The sequence below is a fragment of the Euleptes europaea genome, chromosome 15 (genome assembly GCF_029931775.1).
Source record: "Euleptes europaea isolate rEulEur1 chromosome 15, rEulEur1.hap1, whole genome shotgun sequence".
NCBI classification, from domain to species: domain Eukaryota; kingdom Metazoa; phylum Chordata; class Lepidosauria; order Squamata; family Sphaerodactylidae; genus Euleptes; species Euleptes europaea.
In genome coordinates, this window is record NC_079326.1 from 50240186 (window position 1) to 50253069 (window position 12884).

The 12884-nt window shown below is 45.7% G+C and overlaps 1 protein-coding gene across 1 annotated transcript in view; it reads right to left on the reverse strand.

The window, feature by feature from the left end:
• Positions 1 to 561: 561 nt before the first annotated feature.
• LOC130487851 (cytochrome P450 20A1) overlaps positions 562 to 12884 on the reverse strand; it is a 28003-nt gene continuing 15680 nt past the window's right edge. The window contains exons 8-13 of the mRNA XM_056861394.1: positions 11161 to 11215; positions 9853 to 9973; positions 8896 to 9007; positions 6365 to 6429; positions 1389 to 1478; positions 562 to 737 (exon numbers count right to left, since the gene is read on the reverse strand). Coding sequence (XP_056717372.1) covers positions 587 to 737; positions 1389 to 1478; positions 6365 to 6429; positions 8896 to 9007; positions 9853 to 9973; positions 11161 to 11215 — 594 coding nt within the window. The 3' untranslated portion in view covers positions 562 to 586. The remainder of the gene's footprint in view (positions 738 to 1388; positions 1479 to 6364; positions 6430 to 8895; positions 9008 to 9852; positions 9974 to 11160; positions 11216 to 12884) is intronic.

The window sequence follows — 12884 nt, forward strand, 5'->3', positions numbered from 1 at the left end:
TCACCGCTAAGCAAAGGGACAGAGTGTGAGAGAGGGCAGGAAACAGCTGCCTAGTTTTACACCTTTATTAGTGAAAAATGTGCTCCTGATCTCTGCCTTAGCTTGGCAAAAGGACAGGTTGTTGTTTTTTTGGTAAGCAAAGTCAGGGCTTAATTTGGAGCCCCGGCTCATCAGGATTTAGCCCTCAAATGCATTTTTCTATCCAAGGGTTCCTATGCTGAACAAGTAGTTCCCTCGAGCAAGTAAAAAGGTCCTTCATATAGGAAAAAAAAGAGTTCCTATGTGCATGTGCAGAGTCCTTTTACCACAACGGGCCAATCACACTTGCAAAGGGCTTCTAAATCAGAAGGCATGGGAGTGAAGAGCAGGATGGACGGTCTACAAAAAAAAATTTTTTTAGCCTACAATATTCTCCTCCTACATTACTTCTTCATTTGCAGAGTACATTCTTAGTAAAAGATAACCTGATCTTATTGTTAAAGGAGGAGGGGAAATGGCTGAAGTGGATTCAGAATGACTAAAATGCTGGAAGGCAGAGAGTGGTGCCAGACGGTTCTTCACGCGAGGAAGGGTTTCCCTCGTTGCCTCAGTTTCTCTTGGACACGGTTATCCACGCTTCCTCCTTCGGTGAGGTGACGAGCTCATACTTGATGTCTATAACTTGTCCTTCCACGGGGTGCAGGTGCAGTTTCCTGACCACCACGCTTAGCAATACGGTAGCTACCACATAGGCAAACCTAGGAACCAAAAAGCAAGAAGAAGAAGAAGAGTTGGTTTTTATATGCCAACTTTCTCTACCACTTCAGGAAGAATCAAACTGGCTTACAATCACCTTCCCCTTCCCACAACAGACACCCTGTGAGGTAGGTGGGGCTGAGAGAATGTGACTAGCCCAAGGTCACCCAGCTGGCTTCATGTGTAGGCGCGGGGAAACCAACCCGGTTCACCAGATTAGTGTCCACTGCTCATGTGGAGAAGTGGGGAATCAAACCTGGTTCTCCAGATCAGAGTCCGCCACTCCAAACCACCACACTTAACCACTACACCACAAGGTAAATGTGGAATGTATAATTGTGAAAACCACATGACCCAATGGACTTGGATATCTGTCACCACATGCCAAACCCATATAGAACATGCACACATATTACAAATATATATACATATACAGGCAATATAAGACAGACCAGGCATGTAATAGGCTGTATATATTACCAGTTACACCAACAGCTGGTAAGATTGTTTTAAGATTTTATGCTGGGCTGTATATGTCTCCCATATAAGCTGTATGCAAGTATCAAGCCGGTCAAACAACACGAGGACACCAGAAATGAACTTCTCCCACTAGCCACCCATAACACCAAAGACATATGGTTTGGTTTTCTCACCTCAGCTCAGGGCACTGTTGATTCCCTGAAAAGCCCAGGAGAGAAAGGTTTTTCATGGCAGCATCATCATTGAATCTATCTGGATCAAATCTGCAAAAGGGGAGACCAAAAAAAAAGAGGGATCAGCAACCTCCTCAAAAACACATTTGCAGAACTGTTAATGGCGGCAAGTCAGAAACCGAAGCGAGCCATAATACCCAAGGTTCCACCGTGCCCGAATCTGGATCAAACTGATGCTGCTTTTTCCATCCCCCCACCCCCCAATTTTGTACCATTTGGTCAGACAGCAGCAAGTGGATTTCTCTGCTCTCCCCTTCCCCCTTCCCCGTGAGATGCTTCCTCCCGGTTTTTCTCAACCCAGCTGGCCTGTGAATGAATGTGTGTGCCGAAGCTGATGAGTCATTAGAAAGAAGAGCTTGTTTCACCAGCAGGTCAGTGGGGGGGGGGGGGGTTTCTAACAAGCAATTACACTGCCTAGCCTAAATTAACGTGAGATTCCCACCGTCAAAGAACTGACGAGGTGCCAACACGATGCCAGGCTGTCTACTTTCACAGGGGGGGAAAGCACATTAATTGTAGCAAATAACATTGATTAAAGGATGTACTATAGCACATGTGATTATTTCACCAGGCATTAGATCCTTTACTATTGAACCTCCTTTGACTACCGTGCCTCATCATGTTCTGAAGACAGCTCTCATTTAGGGTTGCCGACCTCCAGGTAATAGCAAAAGATCTCCTGCTATTTACAACCAATCTCCAGCCGATAGAGATCAGTTCACCTGGAGAAAATGCCCACTTTGGCAATTGGACTCTATGGCATTGAAGTCCCTCCCCAAACCCCGCCCTCCTCAGACTCCGCCCCAAAAACCTTCCACCGGTGGCAAAGAGGGACCTGGCAACCCTAATCTCACCTGATGGTAGCCATCTTATTTTAGCCAACACAATACATCCAATTCTGAGACTTTGCAGAGACAGAGGGTGCTTGCGCACATGCCAAATAATGCACTTTCAATTCACCTTCAATGCACTTTGCAGCTGGATTTTACTGTGGTCATTTATGCATGGGAGTTTTACCTGAGGTTCATTGCTCGCTGGACCCACACTTTCCTGTTGGGAATCTATGCACCAGCAGTCTCCAAGCTCAAATCCAGTCCCCGCCCCTTTAAATGTTGCTTTGTAATTGATTACTTTGTAGAGTTTAGTGTGAGAGTAAATTCCCTCCCCCAAACCCACTTGCTGCACAAAAAAGCATTTTAAGGCTAAAAAACAAAAAACAGAGCAATCTGAAAGGGGGGGGGGGAGAAATGCAAGCCTTGGTTTTAAAAAGCCTTTCTTCTGTTTAGAAAGAGCTCCCAGGAAGCATTTGAATCCCTGCCTGTGGACATGCTGCTTTGTAATTGGCTGGGAGCGAAACCAAGCTTGCGTGTCCCGCACTTTGCCTTATCCACGGAGATTTCACCCAGGCTGAGCTCAGGGTAGAATTGGGCTAACAGAGGAAAAGGAAAGGTCTGGGATCTGTGAAGGCTGGCAGCAAGGTCATCCCTAATGGACGGAAAACTCATGCATAACTCCAACGAACAACCGAGACAGACCAGGGGCGAACATGCGTGGAAGTAGCCATGCATAAACGGCCTGTGTGGAACAGCAAAATCCACTTGCAAACAATCGTTAAAGCGCATTGAAAATGGATTGAAAGTGCATTATTCAGCATGTGTGAAAGTGTCCAGGGTTTCCCATTTCTCTCTCCCACTGAGTCCCCCTCTACTGACCAAATTCTGTTTCAGGGAGGGGAGGGGGGAGAGTCAGCAGACACAGCAACAGCACTGAGAGTAAAGTTGGGATCTGAAGGGGGAATAGGTGGAAATTGCTGCCCCATCTTCCAAAGAGTACCATTAAGTCTTGGGTATTGTACGGCTGTATACATCCTTATGCACCGAGAGCTGCCATCTATGGAAGAAATTTCCAAGTTTCTCTCAGGCATTCGCTGCTCTATAGAACAAACGTACGCAGCAAGAATACCCACGTTTTTCTTTATTCAAGGCCTTTCCTTTAAAGTTCACATATTCTCAAGCTCTTCTTCCCCCGACACAGATGTCATCCTTTCATCCCACAGACATGAGAGGCCAGCACCATAGCCTGGCTGCTTAGTTTTTCCCACCGAGATTTATCAGGTTGCATAATACGATATCGCAGAATTGGATCTTTTTCACCTTTCCCCCGGCAGCCCCTATGATCCCTGAAAGGCTGATGCGTGTGTGTGTGTGTGTGTGGGGGGGGGGAGTTGTATGGACAAAACGGCACGGGAAGAAGAGGGAAATTTCAGGATAATAAATAAATCCCAAATAATGGGGAAAAACTCCAAAATCATACTCCAAAATCCAGTGGCTGATGGTGAATTCACATGTTATGGAATGCACAGGTTGTAGGGTTGCCAGGTCCCTCTTTGCCACCAGCGGGAGGTTTTTGGGGCGGAGCCTGGGGAGGGAGGGGTTCAATGCCATAGAGTCTAATTGCCAAAGAGGCCATTTTCTCCAGGGGAAATGATCTCTATCGGCTGGAGATCAGTTGTAATAGCAGGAGCTCTCCAGCTAGTGCCTGGAGGTTGGCAACCCTAACAGGTTGGGCCTGGGGTACCCACCCTATGTAACTGTCAGATACAAGCTGCAGATTCTCAGTTCCTGGATACATGGTGCCCGATTCAGATCAGCACCAGAACAGAAACAGAGAAGAGGCCTCAACCTTCCCTTCCATATTTTCCCGACTTGAAGTGGTCCCGGGGGGGGGGGGCTATTTGGCCCACCGGGGACACCCATGCATTTCCTAGTGGACATGTGCATTTCCCCAGCAGGCCAAATAGCATCTTCTTGGGACTATTTCAAGTAGGGGAAATGACCTGGGGGAAACCAGGCGCCTCTTCTCCACAGGGGCCACGGTCCTGATCCCGTTCAGGCACTCCACAGGGGCAGGAATTTAGAAAAACCATTACCTTGAATCAGACTGTTACACAAGGTGGGGACCCCAGACCCAACTGATACAATTTCTGAATCGGCCCTGAAGATAAGGTACTTCAGCTTGTCAAATAATAAAGCCGGTTCTGAGCCTCAACTGAAAGAGCAGAGGTTACGGCAGCCACTTTTAAAACTGATACAGCCTCTGCCATTTTAGAAGAAGAAGAGTTGGTTTTTATATGCCGACTTTCTCTACCGCTTCTGGAAGAATCAAACCGGCTTACAACCACCTTCCCTTCCCCTCCCCACAAACGACACCCTGTGAGGAAGGTGGGGCTGAGAGAGCTGTGACTAGCCCAAGGCCACCCAGCTGGCTTCATGTCTAGGAGTGGGGAAACAAATCCAGTTCACCAGATTAGCCTCCGCCGCTCACAAGGAGGAGAGGGGAATCAATCCCGGCTCTCCAGATCAGAGTCCATCGCTCCAAACCACCGCTCTCAACCACTACACCACTTTACTTCTCCCTGTGCCTCTACTGGACAGGTAAGATGACCACCTGGGGGGAGTGAGCTTGGATTTGGGGAGATGTGGATTGAGGTTGAAGGCTAGATGGCCATCTGTCAGCAATGCTGATTCTGTGACCTTAGGCAGTTCATGAGAGGGAGGGCATCTTGGCCATCTTCTGGGCATGGAGTAGGGGTCACTGGGGCTGTGGCGGGGGAGGTAGTTGTGAATTTCCTGCATTGTGCAGGGGGTTGGACTAGATGACCCTGGTGGTCCCTTCCAACTCTGTGATTCTATGTTGCCAGAGACATAAAGAAAATCCCAAAGCTTCTGGATCGGAGATCTCAGTTTCTTCTTCACTTCCTTGTTCCAACACTGCAGCTACAGCTGCCTGAGACAGAACAGGGCCCTTAGTTAATTTTTTTATTCAATTAGGCCTACTGTCTTTCCTTTCTGAATTAAATCAGTGACCCAGTTCATTCCCATCCTCCCCCCAAACCCTAAACTATGTTAAGAGTTGCCATCTGGAGGCTAAAGCAAGCTACGGCATTTCCTTTCGTGCTGTGGAATTCAAGTTTTGAAATCGGTCCTTTAAAAAAAAAATAGTTCACTTCTGGAAATAATGAGATAGCACCTCCATTTCCTTCAAAAACAAAACCCCTCGACTGACGTTTCCTCCTCCAAACCACGATGTTATGAACTGAGATGTCAACCTTCCATTCTCACGGCTGACCTCGAAAAATTTATAAATAGTTATACGCTGCATTTGCCGCGGAAGATCACGAACATTTAGAAAAGGAAGCTATGGATTAAAAAAAAGAAAAGAAAATGCAACAGAAAGCGTTTTGGGAAATCACATGTTCAGTCATGTCACCTGACTTTTTGAAGCAAACATGCTTCTAAATCTTAACAGATTCTCAATCTCAACTCATTCACCAATCTCTGATGCCACGTTCTCATAAACTCAACATTGGGAGCAGAATAGGGTTGCCAACCTCCAGGTACTAGCTGGAGATCTCCTGCTATTACAACCGATTTCCAGCCAATAGAGATCAGTTCAGCTGGAGAAAATGGCCGCTTTGGCAATTGGACTCTATGGCATTGCAGTCCCTCCCCTCCCCAAACCCCACCCTCCTCAGGCTCTGCCCCAAAAACCTCCCGCTGGTGGCGAAGAGGGCCCTGGAAACCCTAGAGCAGAAATGTCTTTTCAGAGCTATATTCTTGGACTGTCCCGTTTCAGAACCCAAAATGGGGGCCATTGCATCTTTAATTACCCTCCACTGCAAAAACCTCTTGTCTGTGGAAAATTTACTAGTTAGGGGAAATAATTTCTCCTAGACGTGTTATTTTTCATTTTCCCCCCTCTCGTTTTTACATGAAGAAACATTCAAACACGTAATCTAAAGTGGGGCAGTCCACCGAGGGCAGTATCACAGGATAGACCGAAACTACCATTTCAAAATAGCAAAAGGGAAAAAAAAAATCACAAAAACCTATGATGAAGTTGCTACAGTTTCATACTTGTAGGGCATTGGCCAGGCTGAGCTGTCTTGCAACACCACCCCAAGGGCATACAGCACCAGAGTCTGAAACAAAATAAAAAAACAGATCATTTCAACCCGTCCAAATGACACCAAATTGGCATGTGAACCTGTGTACACTACGGGTCCATTCTTGGCTTCCGATTATATTATCAAAAATTTGTATTCTGCCTTTCTGCCCAATTACAGCCACCAAGGCAGCTAACTGTTAAAACAAAACATTATAAAAAACATGTCATAAAAGCAATGAAATCCAGAAGTAAAGTACATATTAAAGGTAAAGGTCCCGTGTGCAAGCACCGGGTCATTCCTGACCCATGGGGTGACGTCACATCCCGACGTTTTCTAGGCAGACTTTGTTTACGGGGTGGTTTGCCAGTGCCTTCCCCAGTCGTCTTCCCTTTACTCCCAGCAGGCTGGGTACTAATTTTACCGACCTCGGAAGGACGGAAGGCTGAGTCGACCTTGAGCCGGCTACCTGAATCCAACTTCTGTTGGGATTGAACTCAGGTCGTGAGCAGAGCTTGGACTGCAGCACTGCAGCTTACCATTCTGTACCACGGGGCTCCTAAAGTACATATTAGAAGCATATAAAACAGCATATGACCTAATTTAATCTACAGTGAGGGGAAAAAGTATTTGATCCCCTGCTAAATTTGCCCGTTTGCACTCTGACGAATAAATGACCAGTCCATAATTTTAATGGTAGTTTTTTGTAGCTGTGAGAGACAGAATAACAACAGGAAAAACCCCAGAAACCCAGAAGACAAAAGTCAGGGATTGATGTGCATTATAATGAGTGAAATAAGTATTTGATCCCCTATCAACCAGCCGGGTTAGGGTTCTGCTGTCGACAGAAGCTATCAATCCATCAGATTCCAAACTAGCCACCATGACCAAGACCAAAGAGCTGTCCAAGGATGTCAGGGGCAAGATTGTAGACCTGCACAAGGCTGGACTGGGCTACAAGACTATTGCCAAGCAGCTTGGTGAGAAGGTGACAACCCTAACCCTAACTGTCAACCTCCCTCGGTCTGGGGCTCCATGCAAGATCTCATCTCGTGGAGTTGCAATGATCATGAGAACGGTGATGAAGCAGCCCAGAACTACATGGGGAGAACTTGTCAATGATCTCAGGGCAGCTGGGACCATAGGCACATGAAAACAGTTGGTAACACACTACGCCGTGAAGGACTGAGATCTTGCAGAGCCCGCAAGGTCCCCTTGCTCAAGACAGCACATGTTCAGGCCCGTCTGCAGTTTGCCAATGCATGTCTGAATGACCCAGAGGAGAACTGGGTGAAAGTATTGTGGTCAGATGAGACCAAAATTGAGCTCTTTGGCATCAACTCAACTCGCCGTGTTTGGAGGAGGAGGAATGCTGCCTACGACCCCAAGAACACTATCCCCACCATCAAACATGGAGGGGGACATATTATGCTTTGGGGGTGTCTTTCTGCTAAGGGGACAGGACACCTTCACCGCATCGAAGGGACGATGGACAGGACCATGTATCGTCAAATCTTGGGTGAGCACCTCCTTCCCTCAGCCAGGGCATTGAAAATGGGTCGAGGATGGGTATTCCAGCATGACAATGACCCAAAACACACGGCCAAGGCAACAAAGGAGTGGCTCAAGAAGAAGCACATTAAGGTCCTGGAGTGGCCTAGCCAGTCTCCAGACCTTAATCCCATCGAAAATCTGTGGAGGGAGCTGAAGGTTCGAGTAGCTACACATCAGCCTCGAAATCTTACTGACTTGGAGAGGATCTGCAAAGAGGAGTGGGACAAAATACCTCCTGAGATGTGTGCAAACCTGGTGGCCACCTACAAGAAACATCTGACCTCTGTAATTGCCAACAAGCGTTTTGCCACCAAGTACTAAGTCATCTTTTGCAAAGGGATCAAATACTTATTTCACTCATTATAACGAACATCAATCTCTGACTTTTGTCTTCTGGGTTTCTGGGGTTTTTCCTGTTGTTATTCTGTCTCTCACAGCTACAATAGACCTACCATTAAAATTATGGACTGGTCATTTCTTCGTCAGAGGGCAAACGGGCAAATTCAGCAGGGGATCAAATACCTTTTCCCCTCACTGTATATGTGTACAGAATAATTTAATTGTGAACAGAATAACACAATATATTTCTGTGCTCTATCACCAACCAGTTTTCAGCCTGAGCTGGAAACACACCAAACCCTAAATTCTATCTATTGTTAATACAGGATAATTGTGAGTGGAGGGATTTTGGGGGAAGGGATGTGACACCTTTAATCAAAATTCTACTCCTGACTAAGAATTATACAATATAGTAAAAAAAAAAGTTTTAATCTCCGATCTATGTCCCCTTCTCCACTACGACGGCATTTACACCAAAAAGAGTTATTTATGTTCTGCTGTGTGAGTTTAAAAGCTCCACACCATCTCCCTAGGCGTCGTAATAGTAAATGAAAGAAGAGCATCTACCAATAAGAAATGGAGAATTAGAGCGCCGGCTTCCTTGCCTACCTCTTTGGGAATAATGTGTTGGTCAACCCTGCCCTCCAGCTCCTGAAGACGGGCAGCAATTGGTGTCAGCTTCGACGTCCTCACGGTCTCACACAGAACCTGCCGGCAATATCTGCAAACAGGTATCTATTAAAAGTCTATTCATAGCAAATAAAATTGAACCCCACACGCTTCGACGGATTCCGAAGGCTGTTTTTCTAGCATTCTGAAACGCCAGGAAATCAAAAACAGCAAAAACCTGGAACCTACTTTCACAGGCTTCCTGATCAACTCTTGGGTCAGGATTCAGAGATTTGGAAACATTGCTCTACAGATTCTCATCTGATACCAATCATCTGAGAGCCAGAATGGTGTAGTGGTTAAGAGCGGTGGTTTGGAGCTGTGGACTCTAATCTGGAGAACTGGGTTTGATTCCCCACTCCTCCACATGAGAGGCGGAGGCTAATCTGGTGAACTGGATTGGTTTCCCCACTCCTACACATGAAGCCAGCTGGGTGACCTTGGCCTAGTCATAGCTGTCAGCCCCACCTACCTCACAGGTTGTTGTGGGGAGGGGGAGGGAAGGTGATTGTAAGCCGGTTTGATTCTCCCTTAAGTGGTAGAGAAAGTCTGCATATAAAAACCAACTCTTCTTCTTCTTCTAACCATGATGTGGCACTACATCAGCATTCGTTTTCATCAGGGTGCCTCGTCCCCATGTTTCGCCACCCACTTTGAACTCGTGTTAAGAGGGCATTCCTGATTCGCTTAAAGCCCTGCTGGCGCAGATGTGGACATAATTCTAAACCATGAGAGTGAGAAGGAAACAGATGTGGAGGGGAAGATGTGGGCAGAAGGCACATGTGAACCAGCTGCACACCCCTTGCTTTCTTAACCCTAGTTAGGAGATCAAGGTTATGTTTGCCCCAACCCACCGGCACCGAAAAGTGAAAAGAAACAAAAGCTTTGCACACACACCTGAGCTGCTCGATTTTCGCATATGTAATAGGGCCCTTTCCAAGAACTTGATCCACCTCCTTGTAAAGCTTTTGTTGAACTTCTTTGGAAGTAGTCAAGAAGTACACTGCCCAAGTGCACACTGAAAAAAAGGCAACAGAAGAGAAAAACACAGGTTTGGTCAGCGACACCTTCCTTTTGATTTACAGTTCTTGTATAGTAGCTGAAAATAAATAAAATTAAGGAGCTGTAACGGAGAAGTCAGATCTTGTGAAGTGGTGCTTCCCACAAGGAGGAAGCAGCTGGTTGATGGCTCACAGGAAACGAAAATATATGTCTGCAAAGATTAGAAGGAACATACTAAGAGGGCTGAAGAGTCTGTTGAAAAGGCTGCACTTAAGTATATGGCGCATTCTCCTAAGTGCTCGGCAAGGTTCACATACATTATTAGAGTTACTTGGATGATCGCCCTGTAAAACCAGCTCATACTATTATCCCCGTATTGCAGAAGAAAAAGGGGGAAGGGTCGTGTGAGCCGGATCAGGTCGCTTCAGGGCTAAACCCAAATTGGAGACAATGGGAGTTCTGAGTCCGGAGCTCCAAACAGATGTGTTAAAGAGAGCCAGCATGATCTAGTGGTTCAACAGTGCAATCCTATGCAGACTTTCCCATGCATAATCTATAACGGTAATTCCAGATGGGTAGCAGCGTTCGTTTGTCTGTAACAGCACCTCAAAGGCCAACAACTTCCATTCCACCATAAACTTCTGTGAGCCAAAGTTCATAGGACAAAGTAAGCCCAGACTGGAACAAATTTTCTTACAGCGGCCTTACTGAGAAATGGCCTGCAGGTTCTTGTATAAATGTTCTACCAGCTGATTTCAAAGCTTGTAGCTAACTGCATTGATGGTGAGCCCATTTTGTTGACAATAGGCAGCGAAGGCCAGGAGGTATCTTTTAAGGCCAATTGGAGTCCTGGCCAAGACTACGGCGGCGTCGGCATACAGTAGAAGGGAGTTGGATGATTGTTCAGTTTAGGTGGATGGCCGTCTACCTTGTCAAGAGCTGTAGCTAGGTCATTGATGAACAAATTAAAGAGATGAGGGGCCAAGACACACCCTTGACTAAGGCCTTTTTAGACAGGAAAGTAGCTAACTGTCTCACTAGCATCTGATAAAGTAGTGAACTGCCTACAAAAACTCTCTGCCTCTACATAAATAAAAAAAGTTAGTATAAAAGGTGCAACTGGAGTTTCTTAATATTTTCAGAAGGCAAGAACCTCCTTCAATGGATGCATGATGTTTTATAAAACATGCACTATGTACTTACACTTGGCGGTGATTATTGATCCTGCCAGGGAGAATATCATAGTGTCTTCCAGTATCTAGGAAACAACATTTGGTTCAGGAAGATGGAATGAGTATATGGTAATTTTCTCACAATCCCACCAAATTTACACATTCTAAGTTGGAGGTATCTCCAAACAGGGCAAATTGTGGCTTCCCGGGGCCATTTTAGGTCAGGAACTCTGCATGGGGCAAAATCCATGTGCTGCAATCCCAGTCTGAGGGGCTGTGGCTCAGTGGTAGAGCATCTGGCATGCAGAAGGTCCCTGGTTCAATCCCTGGCATCTCCAGTTAAAGGGACCAGACAAGTAGGTGATGCAAAAGACCACTACCTGAGACCCTGGAGAGCAGCTGCCAGCCTGAGTAGAAAATACTGATGTTGATGGGCCAGGGGTCTGATTCAGTATAAGTCAGCTTCATGTGTTCAACCAGACCCACGGGCACCTGGGAGGCATGAAACTCCAAAACATACCTTTTGTGACATACGACTGGGCCTGTAGGGGAGGTTATACTGAGGAAGCATTTAAATTCAAATTCCAAAAGCTTTGCTATGGTGCATTCCATTGCTGTATGTGTACTCAGACGTCAGTGCCACCATGGTTAATGGGACCTGGTACCAAATACGTCTTACTGTTTGGACTGTGGCCTTACTGTTTGGTAGCAAAGAGTTATGACTTCATTGTGGCACAGACTTCTGTGGGCAGGGGGCCGCTTCATCAGATGAATGCGGATAGAGAAGATGAGGGGGTGGCTTTCTACCTCACGTAACTAAATCTTGGGTCTTCCGTTTTGTATCCTGAGGCTGCCCTTTTATCATTTGTAAGGTGTTTTTTTTGCAGTAAACACCACAAAAGAATAACAAATTTAATATGTCATTGTATGATTCACAACCCAATCTTGTCTTTCCATTCCAGTTAAACACTTTGTGTTAAAAAGAAATGTGGCTTCAGAGGAGAAAACTGGGCCTTCCGCACATGCCCCCAAATCCCAGTCACCCCAAAATTGGTGTTAAGAGCACAGCCTGCAAGGACAGGAAATGGTTTTAAGGGGCTCAGGTTCCTACAGAGAGCAGTAGTAGAAGAAGAAAAAAGGGGAATGAAACCCAACCTAGAAAACAGAAGCTGGGTACCCAAGGTTGGGTGGGATAAATAAAATATATGGATAATGAAAATATAATTTATTTAAGTCGCTATGTCAAGATAAAAAATATTTTTTAAAAAACGTTAAAACAGCACAATGGCATTTCCTAAGGTTGATATACTATAATCACATGCCAGATGCGTTTTGGCCTATTTTGGCCTTCCTAAGTCATCAATTGAAACCCATGTAAAACATGCACATATATTTACAGATATATAAACATATACAGACAATTATATATCAGACCAGGCAGGTGTATAGGTTGTATAATATATTTCAATTATACCAACATCTGGTAAGATTGTCTATAAGTTGTTATACTGGGCTGTATATGTCTCTCATATAAAATGTGTGCAATTATCAACCTGGCAAAACACAGAGAGCAGGACAAGGAGACACACCATGGATTTCAACTTAGCATTAGTTGGTTCTCTGTGCTGTCAGTAAGATAGGGTGTCTCGATCCAAGGGAGGGGTGTTCCTCACAAGTACTGGAAGGAGCTCCAGCTTTCCAGCAAAACTGTAATTAAGGACACAACTTAATTACAGTTTTGCACCACAGGTGTCT